The sequence below is a fragment of the Ovis canadensis genome, chromosome 4 (genome assembly GCF_042477335.2).
Source record: "Ovis canadensis isolate MfBH-ARS-UI-01 breed Bighorn chromosome 4, ARS-UI_OviCan_v2, whole genome shotgun sequence".
In the NCBI taxonomy this organism is placed as follows: Eukaryota; Metazoa; Chordata; class Mammalia; order Artiodactyla; family Bovidae; genus Ovis; species Ovis canadensis.
The window spans coordinates 102,328,704-102,354,678 of NC_091248.1; the positions used below are offsets into that span (position 1 = coordinate 102,328,704).

The 25,975-nt window shown below is 40.1% G+C and overlaps 1 protein-coding gene across 1 annotated transcript; it reads right to left on the reverse strand.

Annotated features, from left to right (window-relative positions):
• Positions 1-6,614: 6,614 nt before the first annotated feature.
• On the reverse strand, positions 6,615-7,520 carry TAS2R16 (taste 2 receptor member 16). Its single transcript, XM_069588824.1, has one exon. The coding sequence runs from the start codon at positions 7,518-7,520 to the stop codon at positions 6,615-6,617; it is 906 nt and encodes a 301-aa protein (XP_069444925.1).
• Positions 7,521-25,975: the final 18,455 nt, after the last annotated feature.

The following is a 25,975-nucleotide window of genomic DNA, read 5'->3' on the forward strand; positions in this document are numbered from 1 at the left end:
ATTTTGTATAATTTTGCATAATTTGCATTTTCCTTTTATTTCTAGATTAAGTTAGCTAGTGATCCATCTACTGTGTTAAAATTGTCAACTAACACTTTTCAACTTTATAAGCATTACTGTGTATAAAATAGATAACCAACAAAAAATGTACTGTGCAGCACAGGGAACTATATGCAATATTTTGTAATAATATACAAGGGAAAAGAATCTGAAAAGGAATATATGTGTGTGTGTGTGTGCATATATATAGTCTCTGACCATCCCTCTAAGTGGACATAAAAGGGAAATTCCTTTTATTGAAGAACATATATATTCTTCTATAAAAAAGAAATGGACTCATACTACTGAAACTGACACAGACAAATGAGGTTGCGGTGAGCATAAGTATGCATGTTAATTAAATGATCAAGATGTCAGGGAAATTTCACCCTAAACTCAAACTATATGATCTTAAGTCTGGGTAGAGACAACTGGGACTGAGAAAGAAGATGGCAGAAATGAACCTCACAGAAACCAACATGTTAATATTTATCAAGTGTCAAAAACATGATGATAACCTCAGCTGCACAGTGGCCTTGCAGAGTCTCTTTCTGCATCTCAGAGGATGCTCTCAGAATGCACCAAAGGTGGCAGAGCAGTTGGTGTGGGCATCAGACACTTGCCCTAAAATCCAGGACCTTTCCTGAAAGTGTCGGCATGCTGTACTCTAGTATGTCATGGATCTTCTCCCTACTTGTACCCATATTTTAGGATCTATAAATTTTCCTTTTATGTTCCCTTGGAGGCATAGTCAGAGACTATCATAACATAAAATGCCAAATCATAATAATGAATGAGCAAGAGAATATAGAGCAAACACTGGAGGGCTTTATATAATTTTGTGACAAATCTCAGATGATAGCTTAAAGGACTTTTCAATAGGACTAGAAAGCTTCAAGTTGGTTGACCAAACATGCCTTGTCCCACTGTGAGCAGACCTGGAATAATATCAAGTTCAAATCTTTTACCTATTTTTTCTCTACTTATCTATTTTTGTTTGTTGTTTGTTAGTTTAAGACATGTTTTATTTCTCATTCTGAGTAATATGTTACAATCTGGATTTTGTCTAGACATTAATCTTGAGGTTTGATGGGAGAACATTCCACCCACCCTTTCTCTGGTTAATTCTTAGGTTCCTACATTTAGAGCAGAGGTAGAGAGAAAAGTTGATTTCTTGATTTATCTTTCAGAAGCCAGTCTTATTTCTAAGTTCTTGGAGTGAATCTCATTCAAACCATCAAGTACTGACAACACCAATCTGCCAATATTCTCAAGAAATATCTACCTACACACTCTATCTTTAGACTTTAAGAATGAAGGCTTGTGAAACTTATCTTCCCTCTAATTTTAAACTTAAATTTTAAGATCTATTTTTTTTCCTGCAAATGCAAGTGATTATTCCCAGTCATTTTGACTATATCTTGGCTGTGTTTCAGTTATTAAATTAGTATATTTTAATAAATGTTAATCTTTAAAAATCTAACATTTAAATCTTAGTTTAAGATTTAAAGGAAAACTTCAGTCATGATATAGGATTTATCTTTTATCTAATCAATGTGACCTGTCATTTTTTATACATTCTATCTAAAAAAACTATTAGAACAAACTTAGCACTGCAAAAAATATAGTTTATACAATTATATCTTTGCCACCAAACTAGCAAAAAGTCAATTCACACAGTATCAATTTTGTAAGTTTTATTAAAAATAGAACATCATCCTAAACAAATGTTGTTTGGAAATTTTGAGATATAGCTGAAAGATGGTGAATGAATCTCAATCTATTAAAAGCTCTGTCTAGAAAAATCAAAGGTGATGCTTTCCCCCCTCCTATTAGAAAGCATTTTGACATTATGAATAGTCACAGGAATAAGTTATCTTGTACTGATTGTAAAATATATTGTAGATACCCCTGGGGGTTTTAGGGGAAAGTTTCCCAACTCTCTCCCTTAATATGTGTTTCTAGAATTGAAGTAAATCTGGATAATTTTTTTTAAAGGTTTACAATTCCAGGTATGTTTTGATTGGTTTTTGACTACAATACTTCTCGTGCTATTATTTGATAGTCTTTCTTTCTCTTCTGCACCTTTACCTTTATCAAGAACAATTTTGGAAAGAACTGGGCATAATTTTTGATAGAAATACAAGAACAATGGAGGCTTCACAGGTGGCTTAGTGGTAAAGAATCTACCTGCCAATGCAGGAGACCAGGAGATGAGGATCCAATCCTTGGGTCAGGAAGATCTTCTGGAGTATGAAATGGTAACCCACTCCAGTATTCTTGCCTAGAAAATTCCGTGGACAGAGTCTGGCGGGCTACAGTCCATGGGGTCACAGAGTCAGATACAGCTGAGCCTGCACACGCACGAGAACAATGAGGACCATTAACACAAGGACAGTATAACACAGTATAACCTTTAACAAAGTATAAACGCAAACACCAAAATGGGGGAAAAAAGCAGAACTCAGAGTTCTACTCATGAGTTACTAAACACTGAAACTTATTGCACTCAAGTCCAAAATTTAAGACCACTCTGTCTGGATTCAAGTAAAGGGAATCTTGAAAGCTGTGGTGGCAGTAAAACAAAGGATTATCAGAGACAAACCTCTACCTTGGCCTTTGGTTTAGTTCCTGCTGAGAAAGGCATTCATCTCAGGGTCGATTTATAAGGAGAATGTAACACACAGCACCTGATAAACAATCTCAGAAAACGTAGGGGCATTTAACATCTTCTTGACTTTTATGTCTCCTGTAACAATTTTATTGAATAGACAGCTCAGAAGAAACAAGTTTTTCTCCAACCTTGCCTTCAAACATGTACCAGAGAGCATCATTTCTCACCTCATCTGGGTATTATAGATTCCACAGGTTCCTAAGAATAGCTCCATTATGATTTATAGTGTGAAACTATAAGTTAACAAGTAGAAAGCTGGAAACTTTAGAAGCATGCAGGAACTAAATAACGTATTCCTGAACAACAAATGGATCAAAGAAGGAATCAAAAAGGAAATTAAGAAATATCTTGAAACAAATGAAAATGAAAACACAATGACCAAAATCTATGGGGTGCTGCAACAGCAGTTCTTAAAGAGAAATTCACAGTGATAAATGTGTATGTTTATGCAAAACAGTGATGCTAAATAAATAACCTAACTTTACATCACACAGAGCTAGGAACAAAGAACAAACTAAGCTCAAAGTGAGTAGAAAGAAAGTCATAACAAAGATCAGCATGGAAATACATGAAATAGAGATTAGAAATACGATAGAAAAGATCAGTAAAACTATTAGCTGCTTTTTAAAAGATAAAATTGACAAGCCCAAGGGAAAAAAAGACATGAATGAAATCAGAAATGAAGGAGGAGACAATACAAATGATGCCACAGAGTCACACAGGGTCATAAGAGATTACTATGAACAATTATATGCCAAAAATTGGGTAACCTGGAAAAAATGAATAAATTTCTAGAAACAAAAGTATCTAAGACTGAATCATGAAGAAAGAGAAGATATGAAAAGATCAATAATGATTAAGAAGATTAAATAAGTAATTAAAAACCTCTCAACAAGAAAAAAACCAAAGACCAGATGATTTTACCGGTGAAGTTTATCAAACATTTAAAGAATTAACACTAATCTTTCTTGAATTCTTCTAAAAAATTAAAGAAGAGGAAACACTTTCCAAGTAATTTTATGAAGCTAGCTTATCCTGATACCAAAGCTAGACAAGAACACTGATGCACACAAATGCTGAAACCCTCAACAAAATATAAGCAAATCAAGTTCATCAGTACATTGAATGGATCAAACACCACAATGAAAAGAAATTTATCCTCAGATACAAGGATGCTTCAGCATGCACAAATCAATAAATGTGATATTAATAGAATGAAAGATAAAAATCAAATGATCATCTCAGCAGGTGCTGTGAATAATGAGTGTTATATGGGATAGGCTGATTACAAGTTAGATAATACAGGTACATGGCCCACTGGTGACTGCATCTCATATCTAGCTAACTCATGCTCTCAACGGTATCCTTGTTCTTGCTCCAAACACCTCTGTTATTCTTTGTAAAGTATCTCCCTTTTAAATCCTAACCATCTTTTTCCAAATTAAAACTCTTCATGCCTTTAAAACTTACCTCTTGGTTTCCATCCCTTTTCCTTTAATTTTTAGGTCTGGTATTAGCCAGCAGTATGAACTTAGGTAATTCACATGACTTTTGTAGCTCTGTTTCCCAGGATTGGATTTCATGACCTACCTTGTCCAGTTGAAAATGATTAAATACATGTGGAAGCTCTTTGTAAACTATTAGGTGCCACAACACAAAGGGGAGGTTGTTATTTCTGTGTCTGCATTTTATTTTATTAATTTCTGGATCCCTTCCACTGGCTTTTATATCTCTACCTCATGCATCTCCTGGATACCTTTTCCATTGCACCTTCCTCTGAAGAAGTGAAAGTATTACAGATATTTAAAAGCTTCTAGAAGAATATCTCTGTATTTGATAGTTGGGAGCAGAGGGAGAAGGCTTTTATTTTGTCCATTTTCTCTATTTACACATATGTGAGGAATACAGTTTCTGTTTGTTTCAACTTTCTGAGACTTTAGAACATGCAATATGTGGATACAAATGACCAACAGCAATCACTCAAATTTTAGTTGCTTTGTTGTCCCACTTGTTCTGGTGGGCTCCCAAACTCTAGCAACACACCAGCCCATAAGTCTCCTAAGCATTCTTGGGGGTCTCTGATCAGATAACACAAAGTTGATTTCTACCTTCTACTTTTCTTTTTTCTACCCAGTGCCATTTCATCTAGTTATGACTCTGTTCAGTTGACATTACTGCATTCACTGGGTTCTGTCCCACTTTCTGCTACAGTTGAACCACTGGGCTTTGGGAAATGCCAAATGCAACAGCAGAAATGTTACTGAGATATATCAGATGGAACAGAGTCTTTGGAAAAAGTTGTTTCAATTTGTACTTATATTTCACACCCTTGGTTTCAAATATGAATTCAAGAGATGATGAGACAAATCAGAGTGACAGACCCAAGACCGGGTCAGAATTTCCATTTCCTTCCAGGACTAAGCCTTCTTTTGTAGTCAAACTTGAGATACCTACTTTCTTAAGTCTTTTCATGGCAGAACCAGAAGTTCAGTTCACCAGACATCCCTAATACATATGAGGCGAACAAAGTGTATTCTTAACTCTGATATCAGAAATCTTTAAGAAGTGAAGCTGTCCTTCGGAACAATATCTGGATAAGTGCTGGAGCTTATGGAAGCTGAGACGCAAAGGTCTGTGAGCTGTCAGTTACCAGTTTTGTTGCTGGTGGGTGAGGGTGGAGAGGAAAGAAAGAAGGGGAGAGATGCCATGAGGGTAAGGTAAGACTTGGTCCTACAAAGATAAGAGTATGAGAGAAACCTGTGGGATTGGGGAAACTGAAAAGGACTTAAGTCCTAAAGGAGATTTTAACTAGATTCCTGTGTAGTTCCCATATTCTTGTCCATTTGGAAAGAACTTTAGACTGTCAGAGAGCAAAGAAGATTATAGAAGGCCAATGTCACTCAGATTTTATGAAGAGGAGTTCCTGCTGACATCTGGGGTATGCATGGAAGAAAACCAGCTAAACCTCAATCTGGGAATATTTCTAGAAATTTCATTCCATTTTGTAGTACACTGAAGAGGCCAGAATCCAGCCGATGGAAACTGTGTGTGTGTGTGTGTGTGTGTGTGTGTGTGTGTGTGTGTGTGCTTAGCTGCTCAGTCGTGTCTGTCTCCTTGTGACCCCATGGACTGTAGCCTGCCAGACTCCTCTATCCACAGAATTTTCTAGGCAAGTATACTTAAATTGGTTGCTGGTTCCTATGCCAGGGAATAAACCAGTCAAATTAAATTGCCAATATTTGAACAAATTCCAAGATGAACCTAGACTGGGTAAGTCATCTCCTTTTCTGGGGAAAGTGTAATGTCTTAGCAAATGAAAATGAAAGAGTTAAAATTTAATTTGAGTATTAAAAGCATAAAGTCACTGTATTTGGAAGAGACACAAATAAGGAAAATCATATTATAGGATAAAAGTTCAGAAGCAGCAGAGAGAGATATTCAAGATCTTTTCCTGACTAAAGTAGGGAAGGTAAATTAAGGGCTTAGTATGGAAAACATTCAGGGTATGGGCAATAAGCTTTTATAGGGAAAAGACTCATATTAGTAAGTGAAGAATTGGCAGTCGTAGACTAGGTCAGATAAAAACAAAATGGGGACACCATGATTTTGGGTCTCTTGTGTTGAATGCACCGGGAGAAAGATCCCAGAGGTTGAGAGGTAGAGGAAGTCAGGAGAGAGTTTGCACCAACCTGGGGATTGTGGACAGGAGAAGGAAGCAGTGGCTTAGAACAGAAGAGCTTGGTTGTTTGGAGATAGATGGCTGTGGGCAAAGAGAATGAGGCTGACGCTTATGGTTTCTCAATGTCACACAGGGGATTGTCAAAATCCTGCCAGTTTGGTTATTGGTATTAGTTGTATCAGTGCAAAAGCTCATTTGCCCAGAGGTCTTGTTCCCTACACCTCAGGCAGCTTCTAGGCTCCAGAACCTTGCCTTTAAAACTCTTTTCAGTTTGGCACTGCTCAGCATTAGTAAAGTAGAATGAATAGAGACTAATGCATAGATGATAGCTTCCCAGGCCCAGAACCAAGACTCTTTATTAAATAGGACATCCAAGATGGAGACGAGCACGGTCAGAAAATAAAAGGTGAACAAGATGAGGAAGATGCCAAGAGACCTCAGGGCGGCAGAGTGAGCTTCCCGGCTGGAGATGGGGCGGCCTGTGTGAAGGTCTTTCATCTGCTTCAGATGTCGGGATAATAAGGCCATGAGCAAGACTGTGGAGGCCAGGAACAGGAGGAAAGGAATAACCAATACAACCACTTTCCGCAGTGTGGAAAAATCCCACAGGAATGCCTCCAGTCTTTCAAGCATGGTGCTGTTCCTAGGGAAATCCTTCATGGAGATGAATTGAATGATGATGTAATAACTAGTCGCTGAAAAGATGGTAGACACACAAGAAACCAGCAGAGAGCCCAGCAGCAGCCGAGGAACCCATCTCACAATTCTCCACTTCATCCAGAGGAAGATGGGGTGGCTGAAGAAGGAGACTTTGACACAGTAGAAGACAGCAAGCAAGCTGGTCAACCAGAAGGAAAGGATGTTAGTAAATTGCCAGATGATCCCGAAACACCAAAAATTGTAATTCAGGTGGAAGTGGGAGCCGAAGTTGTGCAGCATCGATGACCACAGTTGACAGAAGCGGCAGATGCCCAGACTGGTGAGAATCATGTCCACAGGCGGCAGCCTTTGAGTCTGCACCCACTCTCTGCCCAGCACTATGACAATCAGGCTGCTCTGCCCAGTTATTGTCAAGAACTCGAGCATATAGATGAGCATGAAGAAGACAGAGAGTTGGCTGGTTATCATCCTTCTATTCCAAGGAAACTTCCTGGGCATGTACTCAGAATCTCTGCCACAGTTTCCAGTTTGGGACCAGGTTCCTGGCCCCATTAGTGTTTCATGCAAGAAAATACCTCCCTCCTGATGCAAATTTTCCTCGGCTTAGTTTTGACTTTGCCATTTTCCTAGCTACAGGATTTGCTTATGCTTTGCTTGCTGGTTTGTTATCAGTCCTGGATGCAGGGAAATGTGGTTGGAGTGTGGACTCTTGCTTCTGAGGTGATTTGATTATTTCCATATAAGACATCCCTATTTCATAACCATGCTGTTTATATCTTCTGAGGTGTCTTTAGCTTATTTCATCATCATTTCAATAGGATAGTCTCACTCTTTATACCTAAAACTTAAACTACAGGAAAGATAAATCCTTCTCTGTCCATTCATGTCCCAGGTAACATTTCTAATCTGCTCACTGAGTGCTGTAACAATGCCAACTTCAAAAACCCTGACTCCCCAGCTTCTGCAGCTGCTGGGCACAGATGCCACAATCAAAGTTTCAGCCTCTCTAATGCGTGCACTCAGCCCCTCAGTCATGTCTGAGTCTTTGTGCCGCATGGACTGCAGCCTGCCAGACCTCTCTTTCTGCGGAGATTTCCCAGGCAAGAATACTGGAGTGGGTTGCCATTTCCTTCTCTAGAGGATCTTCCTGATCCCGGGATGGAACCTAGGTCTCCTGCTTGGCAGGAGGATTCTTTATCACTGAACCACCTGTGAAGTCTTTGAATCTATGTAAGAAACAATAAAGAAAATCTTTGCTGTGAGAGTCCACCCAAGAAATTGCAGGAAGCTGAGATCTTCATCTCCTTGTCTAAGATGGGCAATTTTCTTTGCTTGCCCATTGGACTTTTTAACTCAGAGAAATCACCTCACAGTGCCCACTCACTCCTTAAAATTGAGAGGTGTCTTCCTTGGCTATTGTTTTGCTGATTCCAGTACCTTGAGCTCAGGTTTTATATATCTTTAGGATATATAAAAGCTATATATATATATATCCATTTATTCCATTATCGTCATTGGTTTTTTTTTTTTTCCCTTATGTGGTGAGGCTATTTTGTCACTGTTTCCACTGCTCAAGATGAATTGAAAGAGGGCCCTCTTACCACAGTAAAACAATTTTTAAACTTGATGTCTGTGGAAGAGAGCAGCCTAAAGGACTTCGTCTCTTTGTTCGTTTGTTTCTATAGTTCTTGTCATTGAGCTTCCCCTTCCCTGACCAGCCTGTGGAGACAAAGGGAATTGCTGATGAGCGTGACTTCAAATGTCCCTGGCTCTGGTGTAATCTGGTTCTGTGGAATTGTAACTCGCTGTAAAGTCCCCACTAGATATTTCTGGAAGTGACTCCTGTGGGCTCGTGGTCGAGTCTGGCCCCAGGGGATGCAGGATGGGCTGTGCTGCGAGGCACCTGCTGAGGACAGTCTCCTGGCAGGTGCTTCCCTGTCCAGCTGTGGGGCCCAGTTTGGGCTGCACCTACTTGTGCTCTTCTGCTCAGAACTCCACCCCTAAAGGCCCTGAGGCTGAGGGAACGAGCCGGCAGTCTGTGGGGGAGCAGCCCAGTAGTCACTCGGAGCTGTCTGAGGAAGCTTGGGAGCTTAACTCTTTGCCCTTCTATCTTTGTAGTCTTATTGGAAGCAAATTTGATTTGCAGCTGTCCAGACAACTACAATGGTGGCTCCGACAGTACAGAATCTGCCTGCTAGGCACGAGACCTGGGTTAGATTCCTGGGATGGGAATATTCCCTGGAGAAGGGAATGGCAACCCACTCCAATATTCTTGCCTAGAACATCCCTTGGACAGAGGATCTTGGCGAGCTAAAGTCCCCTGGGTTGCAAAGAGTTGGACACGACTGAGCGACTAACTCTTTCACTTTCAAACAACCACGGTAGCAGAGGCAAGCTGTTTTTCTATCAAGACTCTAGGCCCACATTCCAAGTATCCAATGTTGCTACTGTGGAAGTGAATGCCTGGTGGGGGGTGGCACCTTGGAATATGAAGACAGTAATTGAAAACCTCAGAGACTCATGTTGATTATGGCAGAAAACAACACAATATTGTAAAGTAATTATCTTCCAATTAAAAATAAACTAAAAAAATAAAGAAGAAAATCCAATTTTTCTAGGCCATTAGTTAATAAATCTATCCTTTTCCTGTTGAATTTCTTTAGCACCTTTATTGAAAACTATAAATGTTGGTTTATATGGAGTCTCTAGTCTTCTCAACTTATCTATGTGTAAAAATGTTCACCAGGCTTCCTCAGTGGATCAGTGGTAAAGAAGCTGTCTGCACTGCAGGAGATGTGGGTTCAATCCCAGGGTTGGAAAGTTCTCCTGGAGAAGGAAATGGAAATTTACTCCAGTATCCTTCTGAGGAAAATCCCATGGGCAGAAGAGCCTGCTGGGCTACAGTCCATGGGGTGAATGGCTGAGGACACATAAATGTTCACCAATACAATTTTAAAAAAAGAAAACCTCAGAGACAAAAAGAGCCTTATAAGCGGGGAACTTGTGAATTTGTAGTCTTTCGATGCTAGTTTGGACAACCGATAAACTACACATTGGGCTTCCCTGGTGGCTCAGTGATAAAGAATCCACCTGCTAATGCAAGAGACGTGGGTTCGATCCCTGAGTCAGGAAGATCTCCAGGAGAAGGAAATGACAACCCACTCCAGTATTCTTGCCTGGAAAATCTCATGGATAGAGGAGCCCAGTGGGCTACAGTCCATTGGGTCACGAAAGAATCGGACACGACTTAGTGACTAAACAACACAGAGACATCAAAACTACACATTACTTCTAAATATCTAAATATTTAGGAATCCATAGCTATGTAGGCAGACCAAAAAATGAATTCAGAAAATAAGTTCTGGAAAACTACACCAGGTAGACACCAAGTATTTAATTAATGCCTTCAAAATTGACAGGATAATTCTGATAATTACAGCTGACAAAGGAGACAAAGCGAAAGTCATCGACCCTATGTGTGATATGCACCAAGTCTGTATGCACTTTTGGTCATTCAAGGAAGAAAAAAGCAGAAGTAATCCAATATGAACCTTAGCATCCTTGAACATAAAACAAGAAACCACTGATGCAAAGGTAAACTACACTTAAAAATTACACTAGGAAACAGAATATTAGAAAGCATCTGATCTACATACTCAACAAAATGAAAGAAGCAGGACATTTTAAAAGGGAGATGACAAAACAATAGTTGGCAATTAAAAGGTGAATTTTGGTTGACATGGATCCAGATGTAAGAGGGGAGAAAGATGAGAGAAGAAATGATGGTAAGTGAAATGCGCAACAAAAGCATTAGTACCTGTTTTCTTCCCTAGATACCCAGGCACATTGCCTTCTGTATACACTGCCTTATTCTGAGAGTCCGCAGGAGACAGGACTACTGTACTCCACAGGGGCACTCTCTATAATGATAGTGACCACTCGAGTAACCCAGATTCTCTTTGTGCAAGTTTGAATGTGAGACATATAAAGTGAGTCCCTAACTGGTGGTTGAGGTTCCCTGGAGTTAGCAGTTCAAAGGCTGGCTCTTTTCTGACGTATACGTGTGAATCCTGCGGAGCAAACCCTGGGATCAGCAACTAGAACACGACAGCCCCTAGCAGGTACTTAGAAAACAGCTGTTGAATGCGGGATGAGTGCGAGCAGAGCAGAGCATGTGTCCTACTGCATCACAGAGCAAGTGCCTTGAAAATCATGAAACCAGCCTCGAGAAATGCACACCTAATCGAGAAATGCACACATGCGATTGCAGTCTTATGTCATTCAAATTATTGAAATTGACAAAGATGCTAAATTGGCAGCTAGTTTTTAGGGAAGCGCTTGTGACTTGGGTATTTCATTTGAACTAATGCATCAAAATTGAATGGGACAAAAGTTGATTATAAATTCCCTGTAGGTGACTTTGTGGAGAGTGGTTCCCATGATTGGCAGTTCTGTGAATGCACATTTATTGATCAGTGTTTGTACCAGTAGGAATGGCAAAGGGACCCCAAGTTAATACAATATGAACTCAATAATGTGACTGCCACAATGTGAATACAATGTGGTAGTTTATTTACATTTTAACGTCTTCCTCCCAGAATATTCACATCCTAATGCCCCAAACCTGTGAATATGTTACTGTCTGTGGCAAAAGGGACTGCAGATCCGATTAAGTTAAGGATGCTAAAATAGGGAGATTATCTCAGGAAACCTGGGTGGGCCCAATGTAATTATGAAGGTCTTTATAAGAGGAGGCAGGAGGGTGAGAATCAGAGAAGGAGACGATGCAATTGGAGAAATCAGAGTCCCGAGTCAAAGAATCCAACGGAAGCTTCTTTTCAGTCTGTGCTTAGTCTCATTTTTCCCAGGATGTATTTATTCTGGGGAGGAAGATTGCATCCATCCTTAAAGGCTGTGGGAAAAATGATTTTGTTCTCATCTTAAAATGAAGAGCACACTTTTGTTTACCTGTGTCCCCTTTCCCCCTTCCTAAAAAATAGAACTCCTTTCCTCACAGGCTTGTCACGAAGTTTCACCTTTGACCCTTGTTAAAGCAATACCAAATCAGATCCCCCAAAGGTGGAATCAGATGTTTCCCAATTAGCCAAATACATTTCTTCCTTGTATTACTGGCATTCGGGAAAAGTCCGAATGGGATTTTTTTGGTGTGGCGATGGTTCCCCAAGGGTCAGCATTTGAAAAGAATATCTAATAATAACTAATGTGGTCCAAGCATAGGATCCAAACTCATTCTCTCTTCTATTTTGAATTCTGGCACCAACCTGTGCAGCCTGAAGCAAGTTCATTTTTTTTCTCTGCTTTTTATCACATTCTTTAAATAAGAATCATAGCATTAATTTGTTTAGTCTCCAATTTATTGAATGTACACATTACTGAAATCCTGGGAGCATTTACCCGGTCAGCTGGCAAATTGCAAATTATAGAAGCTACAAGAACTTTGATTTAATACTAAAATGATCTCATCCAAAGGCCTTAGGCAAAACTCTGACAAAAAGGAGTTAAAGACCATCCTCACCATCAACAGCGAAATGACTGTGATTCAGGTGATGTAACTTCGCTCACCACTGCCTCCGCTTCCATTTCTCTTCCCGTGCACTGGCCCTGATGCTTTAGAACCCTTCAAGACTCAAGGTGCAGAGCCTCTGGTGGTCTGAGATAATGTGCAGGAGAATAACTCTCTCCTGCTTCTGTTACATTCAATTAGAGGGGAACAAAAGCCAAGCACACCTTCAGAGCCTCAGAGATGCTTTGTCTCTCTCCCTAGGACATACCACAACTCCATGAGCCTGGGTGGGGTTAAGGCAGAAAGATTAAGTACCACCCTCAGAGACACTCCTCTATTACAGGGTCTAAAGCCAAGATTCCTTGGATTAACAGTATTAGAATCTCTTGGAGAATAGTTAGAAATGCAAATTCGTAAACTCTACCCACACATACTAAATCAGAGAGTCTGGGAGGAGGGCCCAACAATCTGAATTTTAACCAGCCTGCTAAGTGATTTTGATGCTTCATACAGTTTGAGAATCATTAATTAAAAATACTTCATGTCTGGGACTTCCCTGGGGGCCCAGTGGTTAAGACTCTGCACTTGCACTGCAGGATTCAATCCTGCTCAGGGAAGTTCCACGTGCTGTGCTGTGTGATATGGCCAAAAAAAAAAAAGAAAAAAAAAAAAAAGAATAGAGAAAATATAAACAGGTCATGCCTGGTTTCTTCTAACATGGGGAGTACTCAGGGTAATAGGGTTATAGGAATGGGCTACCCCATGGCTACTCCTCTAGAAACTCCAGTTAAATAGATTTATTTGACTTCAATGGAAGGTACCATGCTGCCCCAAGCTGAGACTTTCTCAACATATAAAAGGAGTGAAGTCTTTGATTTGGTTTTTAATAAATGCTATCCCACTGTGAAAATTTTCTTGTTCTAGTTTTGGGGCAGCATAAGATTTTCAAAGGTTGAAAAGAGAGGTTCTGGAATAAATCTTTACTAAAAATATGTGGTAATGGGAAGTGAGAGGTAGGTTGGCTACAGGAGAGCTGCAAGAACCCTTCACTTGGTTACCTTCTGGATCTTTCTCAACTACAGCTACAAGGTCAGTAACTCATCAGCCACAATGAGGTGCACATAGTGGTACCAACCTCAAGGATCACTTGGATGGTCTGGACCACCAAAGGATCTGATTAGGGGAAAAAAAAAAAAAAAACAGACCAGGGAATGTGAAATTGGCAAAATGGAAAGATAGGAAGATAACGAAAAAAGGGGTGAGAATTGAAGAGAAAGAGGACATGCATTCTCATACCTACTCCCTTTGTTCCATTTTAGAATTAGGAGCTGTTCATAGGCTGTCTAGACCCTATTTGTAGAGGTAAGAAAGGACTATCTTCCTGGAGTTTGAAAACAAGCATTTCTCAAGGATAAAGAGGTCAACCACATGTGACTATCCTGCTGGGACCAGCCAGTTTCACCTATACCTTCTTGCTCATAAATTCATACATTTTTAAAAGATCGATAATAGCAAGCCTTTGTATGGTGTGAATGACCTAGTAGAGGAGGGAAGTTGATTTCAGGAGAGAGAGAAAGAGAAAGAATTTAAAATTCTGGAGCTTTGTCTTTAGTAAGCAAGAGGTGGTAGGATTTGGTCAAGTAGAAGAGTTGGCCTATGCTCTATGAAAGGATATCTTCCCCCTAGAAGCAAGAGGAAAAGAAGTATACACGTGGTGATAATATGTAGAATTTCCTTTCTTATTATGCCTTTTTTTTCCCCCAGTGATGTATGAAGCAAGGTTCCCTGATTTTAGAATGAAGAAGGGACCAAAATGTTGGAACTTATTTACTTACTTATTTATTTATTTATTTATTTTGGCCATACCACGTGGCATGTGGGGTCTTGGTTCCCCAACCAGGGATTGCACTTGCCTTGCTCCCTGCATGGGAAGCCCAGGCCTTAACCACTTAGCCATCAGGGAAGTTCTAAATGTTGGAATTTAAAGACAGAGACTAATTTGTGCAGTAGATACTAGGAGTCAGAGACACCTTTCAGAACTCTAGAGGGCAGTATTTGCATAGACTAGTCAGTGAGCAGCTGTGGCATCATGGTTGTAAAAATGTGCTGCTCAGGTTTCCTTCTGCTGAGAGCAAAATGGACTGGTGGCCCCACTTCCGGATCCTCAATCACGTTTGCAAGAACAGCCATGCTTCCCGTGGGCTGCACTCACCTAGCGATGGAGCGTGACAACAGTAAAAGGAGGAATCGTGTAGATTCATCCCCATGAGATGGGGGACTCCTCAAGTGTGACTTTGGCTCAAGGACACTCTTTAGAACTGCCCTGAAGTCTAAGAAGCTTACTACATATCCCTCTTTCTTCCCTCTACCCCTTCACAGAGGTCAAGACCCTTCTCAGTCTGGATTCTTTCTTTGTCTTCTCCAGCTTCATCTACTTTTTGTTTTACAAGCATTTCTCCAATAAATCTCTTGGGTATCTAATACTATTTTGGAGTCTGCTCTTTGGAAGTCTGAACTAATTTATAAGTGGTACAAGGAGTGGTATGAGAAACAGGTCATCAGTTGGGGTTTGGGCTGACTCACTCATATCCAAGCCGGCAAACAGAACCTCAGTATGAGGGTTATTTAGGGCACAGATCCCAGGGTTGGGGAGATCCCCTGGAGAAGGAAATGACAACCCACTCCAGTGTTCTTGCCTGGAAAGTTTCATGGACAGAGGAGCCCAGTAGGCTCCATGGGGTTGCAAAGAGTTGGACATGACTAAACTCACACAAACGCTAGGGCACAGATAGTCCCTGGCAGAATATGGTAGCCGGGATGCTAAAGATTTCACTAGTGGTGAAATAGGTCAGACAGAGAAAGAAAAATATTGTATAACATATGTGAAATCTAAAAAAGCCAAATTCATGGAAATAAGAATAGAATGGTGGTTGCTAGGGGTTGAGGGGTGAGGAAAATGGGGCTATGTTGGTCAAAGCAGACAAATGTCCAACTCTAAGATGGATAAGTTTTGGAGATCTAACATACGGCATGCTGACTATAATTAACAACACTGTATTATATACGTGACAGTTGGTAAGAGACTAGATCTTAAATGTATCACCAGAAAAAGAATGGTAATTGTGTGAGGGGATAAAGGGTTAATTAACCTTAATGTGGTGATCATTTTATGATATACACCTGTATCAATGGCAACCCACTCCAGTATTCTTGCCTGGAAAATCCCATTGGCGGAGGCGCCTGGTTGGCTACTGTCCATGGGGTCGCAAAGAGTCGGACGCGACTGAGCGACTTCACTATCTACTATCACTATCTACACCTTAACTTAGATATATGTTTATAATATTTCAATAAGGCTGGAAAAAATGATAGATTCACTCCTCAGACGAAAAGATCAGTGAACTTGAAGAAATAACAATAGAATATACCTGAAACCAAACTCAGACAGAATAAAAGCTAAGCCAAAGAGAGAGAGAGAACAATGCTATGGAACAATTTCCCGTAACCTGATATACATGCACTTGGAGTCCTTGAAGGAGATGAGGTGGGGGAGAGGGGAATGAAAAGAGAAACATTTGAAGATGTATTTAAAAAAGAGAAAAGAACAATAGTAGTCTCTGCAGAAAAATGGAAAAATAAAATCTAATACATCCAAACAATGAAATATTATTCACTGCTAAAAATAAATGCATTATTAAGTCATGAAAAGAAATTGAGGAACCCTGGATGGATATTAAAAGCTCAACATTCAGAAAACTAAGATCATGGCATCTGGTCTCATCACTTCACGGCAAATGGATGGGGAAACAGTGGAAACAGTGGCTGACTTTATTTTGGGGGGCTCCAAAATCACTGCAGATGGTGACTGCAGCCATGAAATTAAAAGACGCTTACTCCTTGGAAGGAAAGTTATGACCAACCTTGACAGTGTATTAAAAAGCAGAGACATTACTTTGCCAACAAAGGTCTGTCTACTCAAGGCTATGGTTTTTCCAGTGGCCATGTATGGATGTGAGAGTTGGACTGTGAAGAAAGCTGAGCACTGAAGAATTGATGCTTTTGAACTGTGGTGTTGGAGAAGACTGTTGAGAGTCCTTTGGACTGCAAGGAGATCCAGCCAGTCCATCCTAAAGGAGATCAGTCTTGGGTGTTCATTGGAAGGACTGATGTTGAAGCTGAAACTCCAATGCTTTGGTCACCTGATGCGAAGAGCTGACTCATTTGAAAAGACCCTGATGCTGGGCCAGATTGAGGGCAGGAGGAGAAGGGGACAATAGAGGATGAGATAGTTGGATGGCATCACCGAGTCAATGGACATGAGTTTGAGTAAACTGCAGGAGTTGGTGATGGACAGGGAGGCCTGGCGTGTTGTGGTTCATGGGGTCGCAAAGAGTAAGACACGACTGAGCTGAAATGGATATTACTAAGTGAAAGAAATTAATCTGAAAAAGCTACATAGTCTGTAATTCCAATTGTATGACATTCTGAAAAAGACAAATCGTGGAAGATCAGCAATTATCAGATATTGGGTGAGTATGGAGAATTTTTAGGGCAATGAAACTGTTCTGTATGATACTCTAATGGTAGATACATGTCATTATACATTTGGCAAAACCCACAGAATATATATCACCCCAAGTCAACCTTGATGCAAGTTAAGAACTTTGGATGGTGTAGATTCACTGATTGTAACACATGTTATTACTCTGGAGAGGGCCGTTGACAGCGGTGGAGGCTGTACATGTTGGGGGGCTGGGATGGTGGGGTGACAAGAGGTGTACAGGAACTTTGTGCTTTCTGTTCAGTTTTGCTGTGAAACCTAAAACTCCTCTAAAAAGTAAAATGCATTAAAAGGATAATGGTCAGAAAATTTTCCAAATTTATGAAAATTGTAACTTACAGATCTAAGAATTTTGATGTACTATAAACAAAAGAAACATGAAGATAATTATGCCAAAGCTTATAATAATGAAATTACTTAAAACCAGCACTAAGGAGAAAACATAGTAGCTAGGGGGAAATGATGAATTAAATAGAAAAAAAAACTAAGCATGATAGAAGACTTCCTGTAGGAAACAATGAAATCCAGAAAAGAAGTGGGGCAAAATTTTAATGGCCTGAAAGAAAATCAAAAACTTTCAACCTTAAAGTCTGTAACCATAAAAAAATCTTTAAAAAATTCATATAAAATAAATACTTTTTCAGACATGTGAAAGCTGAAAGAATTCGTCATTAGCTGACTGACCAGATCCAGTGCTGGCATTAACATGGAGAAATTGGAGCGCTTCTGTATTATTAGCGGGAATGTGAAATGATGTTTTCCAAACACTTGGAAAACAGTTTGGCAGTTTCTTTACAAAGTCAAGCATACACCTACCGTGTTGTTTGCTCTTTAGTCACTCAGTCATGTCCAACTCTTTGCAACCCAATGGACTGCAGCTTTCCAGGCTTCCCTGTCCCTCACTGTCTCCAGGAGTTTGCTCAACTTCATGTCCATTGAGTTGGTGAAGCTATCTAACCATCTCATTCTCTGATGCTCCCCAAAAGAAGAGACATCACTTTGCTAACAAAGGTCCATAAGTCAAAGCTATGGTTTTTCCAGCAGTTATGTACAATGTGAAAATTGGGCCATAAAGAAGGCTGAGCACCAAAGCATCAATGCTTTTGAAATGTGGTCCTGGAGAAGACTTGTGAGAGTTCCTTGGACAGCAAGAAAATCAATCCAGGTAACCCTAAGGGAAATCAACCCTGAATATTCACTGGAAGGACCGATGTTGACGCTGAAACTCCAACACTTTGGCCACCTGATGGGAAGAGCCCACTCATTGGAAAAGACCCTGATGCTGGGAAAGATTGAGGTCAGGAGGAGAAGGGGATGACAGGATGAGATGGTTAGATCATTGACTCAATGGACGTCGGTTTGAGCTAACTCCGGGAGATAATGAAGGACAAGGAAGCCCAGCATGCTGCAGTGCATGGGGTTGCAAAGAGGCAGACACGAGTTAGTGACCGAACAACAACACACAGCAAGGGGAGCAGTTAGCCTTACGGCCATGGCTCCCCAGCCCCCACCTGAGGGAGGAGACTCTGGCTGAGCGAAGAGCCTCTCTTAAGGCCACAAGTGACAGTAGCGTCGTAAGAGCCATAAGGTCATACGGGCTGGTGCCTCTCACTCCTTCCTTGTTCTTTGGAACAAAATGAATTGTTTTTTTCTGTAAGAGTCTGGTTTGATGAATATTCAGTGTGGCTGGATTGGGATAAATGATCCTCAACCCCTTCCCCATTCCTCTAGTTAATCAAGCCATCTGGAAGAATTACATGGGAATTCTTACATTTCAATTTATTGTCTTTGAACCTCCCATCAGTAGAGAAGCTGCAAGCTTGCTCCTTGGGCAATTACCTCCATGGCCCCAAATGGCAATGCCAGCTTTTCACTTGTTCATGGCAAAAATATTGGAGTCACTGCTTATTCGTTTATTTGATCCATTAGCAAATACATGTATTCAAAGCCTATCACTTCTTATTACCTCTGCTACTAATATCCTGGAGCAAGCTGCCATCCTTCCTTACCTCAAGAATGCTGCAATAGCCTTTCTACCATCTCTGACTCTACTGTTGCCATCCACTATTTCTTCTCAACACAGTGTCCAGAATGATCTGTTAAAAACATAAGTCCTACTGTGTTACTCTTCTGCACAAAATCCTCCAATAGCTTCTCAGATTATAATGATCTACAAGACCCTACAAGGTGTTTTGCCTGAGTGATGATTATATAACTATTCACTGTAATTTACAATATATATATAATTGCATATAATATATATTACATATTTCTCTATTCATGTTTTATATTTCACAATAAAAGAGCTTTTAAAAGAAAATTTTAAAAATCTAATAGGAATGTTGATAATTAACATCAAATCTAGGGAAATTTGTCTGGAAAGAGATAATCTAGAGTGGACCACAGCTCTGAAAAGTGGAGAGAAAGGATTAAATAAGGTATTAAAATGTAAACTGAAAAAAAAAAAAAGGAGACTCTACAAGATATTTTCTTTCTCCAACCCCATCACTTCTCTGACCATGCAGGCTCCATCTTCAGACTCTCTTGGGGTCTTTTCATCATTATTCCCAGTCCCATTTAATTACTTCTCCTTCTTCTCTTCTTCCTCCTCTTCCACTCTCCCCACCTTCTTCTGGTTTCCAGTTTTTTTTGTCTCAACTTCTTCTCTTTACTCAGATATCCCCCTCAACAAGGAGACTTTATTTATCCTTTATTTAAGAGTGCAATTTCTTTTTCCCTAGCCTCATTGGAAAAGACCCTGATGCTGGGAAGGATTGAAGACAGGAGGAAAAGGGGATGACAGAGGAGGAGGTGGTTGGATGGCATCACCGACTTGATGGACATGAGTTTAAGCAAGCTCTGGGAGTTGGTGATGGACAGGGAAGCCTGGCATGCTGCAGTCCATGGAGTCACAAAGAGTCAGACACGACTGAACAACTGAACTGAATTGAACTGAAGCCCTATTTCACCAGCGCTATCCTACCTTCGGGCTTCCCTGGTGGCTCAGCTGGTAAAGAATCCGCCTGCAGTGTGAGAGATTTGGGTTCAGTCTCTGGGTTGGGAAGACCCCCTGGAGATGGGAACAGCTACCCATTCCAGTATTCTGGCCTGGCGAATTCCATGGACTGTGTAGTTCATGGGGTTGCAGAGTCAGACATGACTGAGCAACTTTCATTCATCCCCTCTTCCTCCCTTTTTTCTCATGGTACTTCTTCCCAACTGATATTCCGTATACTAAATTACTTGCTTCACGTCTACTTTCTGCACCAGAATGGAAGTGTCATGATGACAGAAACTTTGTTTTATGTACTGCTGTCCCAGAGCCCACGGCAGTGGTGGGATCAGAATAAGCCCAGCGAATATTTTCTTGAATGAACTATTGAATTTTTCTAATACTGGTTTAAGTGTAACTACTCAGAAATATTTTCTCATCACAGAGGACACTATGAAGGAATGTGTATCGGAAATATACCTCATGTTGGGGACATAATTCAACACAAATGCTATAACAGTATTGTAAACATAAGGATCTTTTCATGAAGATAACCAGCATCGGCATTTATGCAGCTGAAAGTTGCCACTGGGGGCAGTTTGGCCTTGTGTCTGGAGAATGTAGTCTTTGATGAGTTATTTCACAGAGCAATAGTTCAAGATCTCATTCCACCAAAGAGATAAATTTGTAAATAGTATCAGAAGTCAAAAGGAGAGGTGGTGAGGAAAATAAAGGGAGTACTTGACAAAAATGTCAGGTGGGTACAATAACTCTGTGATTATGAAATACGATAATAAACCATATGCTGCCGCTTTGAATATCCTCGAAGAATAGATCTGTACAAGATGTTCTTTTCCTCTTTTGTTGTCATGTGCTAATATAGCAGATTTTTTCAAATTACCGTGGAATGCAATGACCTGACGAGAGAATGTTTATTAGAGGAGAAGTCCACTCATCTCTCACCTCCCCTGCTTACTCTGTCTTTTCTTTCAGATGCCCTTACCCAGTTGGGGTTGGCTTCCAGTACCTTTATCTCCACCCAATGCACTGCTCCGTCTCCCCTGGTGACTTCTTCATGAGCCTTTCAGGATGCCTTTCGCCACCATCCTGACTTGCCCATCTGTGCTCTTTGAAGACTTTTCCGTGCCTAAGCTCCCATGTCCAGGTTTGAGGTTACTTCATGGCTCAATACTGACAGTTTCCATCCTTTATCCTTTTTATTCAGTTTTCCTTCCTACTCTTTTTTTGGGGGGTGGGGGGGGGTGAGGGGCTGTGCTAGGTCTTCGTTGCTGTGCAGGCTCTTCTCTAGTTGTGGCGAATGGGGGTTGCTCTCTAGTGTGTGGTGCATGGACTTCTGATTGCAGCGGCTTCTCTAGGGACCTGGGCTCAGTAGTCACATCTCCCAGGCTCTTGAGCACAGGCTCAATACTTTTGTGGCACACCACTTTAGTTGCTCTAAGGCATACATTGAGCCACCAGGGAAGCCCCTCTCCTACTCTTGATTCTTCAATTAACAATAGAGCCTAACAAAGTCTTTGTAAAGGACATTATTTATTGATCCTATGTCTTGGTCCTTTTATGCAGCTCAGGAAAATGGATTTTTCTCTCCTCGCTGAGACTCTGCTCCTCATGTTACCCCTTCATCTCATCCTGTCCTACTTCCTTCAGAGTTATTTTCATATATTTTCCTCTCCCTCACCAATATTATCATTCTGTCTCATCAGTCTTTTTATACCCTCAAACATTCTCAACATTCCCAGGTGACAAAATCAAAACAAACAAAAACTAAGTGATCAGAATCAAAATTGCACAAAATCCTGCTAGTTCTTGTAGCCTTTTTTCAACCCATAATGTTTTAATGCAAAACTTCAGAGTGTAGACTTAACCGATTTCTGTTTTCTATTTCTGTTCGTATGTTATGATCTATTTCTTCCTGAACAATTTGCCTTCAAACCAGTCACAAGTATCTCATTCATTACTTTCTATTATTCTGCCCCTAATTATTTAGCATCACCTTCTTTCTGCAAGGGTCTATGTTAGGCAGTGTGGAGGCTGGATTAGACAATAAGCACACTAATTTACTCAAGATTGCATCTCAGTAGAAAGCTTAGGTTATTTACTGAGTGCTGGTTAGAAAATGAGCAGAAAAAGGTAATTGGACATAAAAAGCAGAAGGTAAGGGAAATAAAAATTGTACATAGAAGTAGCACAAGAGACAAGTGCTAACATTTAGTGAAGAAGGCTATGGTATAGTGAGAAGAGAATTCCCTGGTCAGATGAACTGGGTTGAAGTTTTGGCTTCTCCACTTAATAGTTCTGTGACTTTGGCCAAATTGCACACCTCCTTAAATTTGTTTTCTATAAAATGGAAGGAAAATTACTTATAGTCTAATCAAAATGTTGGCTTGAGGGTTTTTTTAAAAAGTCCATGTAAAAAATTTAGTTCATTGCCTAGAACTTAATAAATGCTCAATAAATGTCAATTGTCTTTGCTATCAAATGGCCTACCAAAGATACAGGTGACACTGTCAGAGATGAGAAGGGGGAAAAGATTAAAATTTAATTTTTCAAGTATTCTTTTGTTTTAAAGAATTTGAAATATTGTGTGTGTGTGTGGTGCTACAAAGCTTACTTTAATATGATTTATGTCTGTAGTGCATACTGTCCACTGTATTCTTTATGCTTTTAAAGCTATATATTTTAAAATTTGTGGACAAGACTGCCATTAGAAAACAGGGAAATATCAATTTCCCTCTTCCTCTCTAGTAACAGAATTAGCTGGTTACATTGTAGTCTAGTTAAAAGACTACATTTCCCAGACTCCTTTGCAACTACATGTAACCAGATAACCAAGTTCTAGCCAAAGAGATGTTAAGTACACACGACATACAAAGTATCAAGGAGTCCTCCCCTTTTTCCATCTTGTTGCCTGGACTGTGGATATGAGAGCTGGAGCTCCAGCAACCACACTGAATCATAAATCAGACCACTAAGAATTCAGAGGCATCGGGTATAAGAACCCTGGATCCCTGATGGCTATGGAGTTGCTATTGTTTCCATTGACAGCCAACTTTTAGGATCTTTTGTGAGAGAAATAAATTTCTATTTTCCTTAAGATGAGATTATTTTCTTGTTATTTTTGTTATGGTTGTTACATGATGACACAGACTACTTTTCAGTTACCTTCCCTTGATAATCTACTTTAAGTTTCTCTATTTTACTTGCATTTCTTATCTAAGATTTTCTAAAACATACTCACAAAGTATAGTAGGCACTCCAAATGAATTGAGTTACATTTTTATTTTCAGAAAAATTTCTTTTAATTAGTGTTATAACATTCTACTATTTTGGTAACACAATCTCATTATCTTCTATTTTACATTAATCCATTCATTACCCTGGTAAGAAACAAACATGCAAACAATAGTTTTGCTAAGTTGAAAGGTAGACCAGTGGTTGGTTAATCATCCATTGGAGAGAATAGGGAAAGAGTAGCATTGTTAAGAGAGATTTAGAAAATCGTTGCTTTCTTCAAAGAGTAACTTGAAAATGGGCTAGTTATTTTAGTGTGGACTTTGCCATGAGAGGTGAGAAATATTGGAAAAGGAGTGTTTGTGTTCAGGTGCTTCAATCACGATGTGGGAAGACTGTCTCCTTTAGAAGTGATTGTAGTGTATAAATAAGAGGCTGATACAGAGAGAACATAGTAATCAAGATTTAATAAGCACAGGTCACAAAGGCAGGGCAAGTCATTGAGGCTGAATTTGGAAGATGAACAACACAGACCTGTAACCATGGAAACACAATGGGCCAAGGATAATTCTAAACCTCTGATCAGTTTTTGTTGAGTATTAAACGCCACTTGGAAAAGAAGGAAAATGAAGTGCTGAGGATACCCAGACATACACTTTGCAAACCTTTTTAAAGCCAAATAAGCAGAGAGTTACTGAATGTTTGCCATGACTAAAGGCAGGTTCATATGCCAATACCTGCCTAATCAGACACAAGAGAAGTGCCAGGGCTAGCACAGTTTTCATTCTTTTGTTAGTAAGAAGGTAGAGAATCAAAGTTACCAAAGGCACATGGCCAGATATGTGAAGTGATTGATAGAGATAAAACAATGTGAGCATTTATAGACTGTTTAGTCTGTAACACTATTACACTGAAAAAAAGGGCCATAAATGTTACTACATTTCAAGATAATTGATTTTATTCAATTAATAACCATCTATTGGCATCTTGTATCTACACAGGACTGCAGTTAGCAACCACAGCCTGCTTGAGAGTTGTGATGGGGATAAAGTGCAGAGTCAGGAGGCATGTGAAGATGACCTTTGGAAGATAAAATGCTTCTCACTGATGTCTTGGTACTCAAGCTCAATATTGCATAAAGAAAATCTCCCAGACTCTCATCACAATATATTTATCCTTATTTTATACAGTTGAGTTAAATCTGAATCTGTAGTTACCAGGCACCTAGCAGATTAGAAGTAAAATCTAAGAAGGAACAAAACCCCTGCAATGGTCACTTTGTCACTAGTAAGGATGACAAGAATGACTCTTGAGTCCATGAGTGTTGAATAACAACAAACTAAGAGATTGAAAAACATTTTTTAAAGGGATGATGAAAATCTTGAGGGTATAAATTGCAGTGTCTGAATTTAGGTTTTGATGACTCTATTTAACTCATCAGCCATCAAAGTATAATATAATAATATTATATGATATATAATAGAGAATAATGTGTTGGGTATAGCATAAGCCCTCTTGGAGGATGTTGCCAATAACCCCACCATAGAGCTATCAGAACTTGCACAGGTCTGGGGAAACAGACTCTTGGAGGGCACAAACAGAACCTTGTGTGCACAAGGACCCAGGAGAAAGGAGCAGTGACCCCACAAGAGACTGACCCAGACTTGCCCATGAGTGTGCAGGAGTCTCTGGTGGAGGCATGGGTGGGCAGTGGCCTGATGAAGGGTTGGGGGCACTGAGTATAGCAGTGCTTGCATGGGACCATTTCAAGGAGGTTACCACTATCTTCATTGCCTCCATCATAGCTTTGCCCTCAGATAAATAACAGGGGGGGAATAGAGCCCCGCCCATCAACAGAAAATTGGATTAAAGATTTACTGAGTATGGCTCTGCCCATCAGAACAAGACCCAATTTTCCCCTAAGTCAATCTCCCCCATCAGGAAGCTTCCAGAAGCCTTTTATTCTTATCCATCAGAGGGCAGACAGAATGAAAACCACAATCACAGAAAACTAACCAATCTGATCACATGGACCACAGACTTGTCTAACTCAAGGAAACTATGAGCCATACCATGTAGGGCCACCCAAGACAGACAGGTCATGGTGGAGAGTTCTGATAAAATGTGGTCCACTGGAAAAGGGAATGGCAAACCACTTCAGTATTCTTGCCCTGAGAACCTGATGAACAGTATGAAAAAGAAAAAAGATAGGACACAGAAAGATAAACTCCCCAGGTCTGTAGGTGCCCAATATGTTACTGGAGATCAGTGGAGAAATAACTCCCGAAAGAATGAAGAGATGGAGTCAAAGCAAAAACAACATCCAGTTGTGGATGTGACTGGTGATGGAAATAAAGTCCGATGCTGTAAAGCGCAATATTTCATAGGAACCTGGAATGTTAGGTCCATGAATCAAGGCAAATTGGATGTGGTCAAACAGATGGCAGGAGTGAATGTCGACATTTTAGGAATCGTGAACTAAAATGGACTGGAATGGGTGAATTTAACTCACATGACCATTATATATACTATTGTGGGCAAGAATCCCTTAGAGGAAATGGAGTAGCCCTCATAGTCAACAAAAGAGTCTGAAA

Bases quoted from the DNA above. Each gene is read 5' to 3' on its own strand.
- TAS2R16 (XM_069588824.1), bottom strand. From the start codon at position 7,520: ATGATAACCAGCCAACTCTCTGTCTTCTTCATGCTCATCTATATGCTC.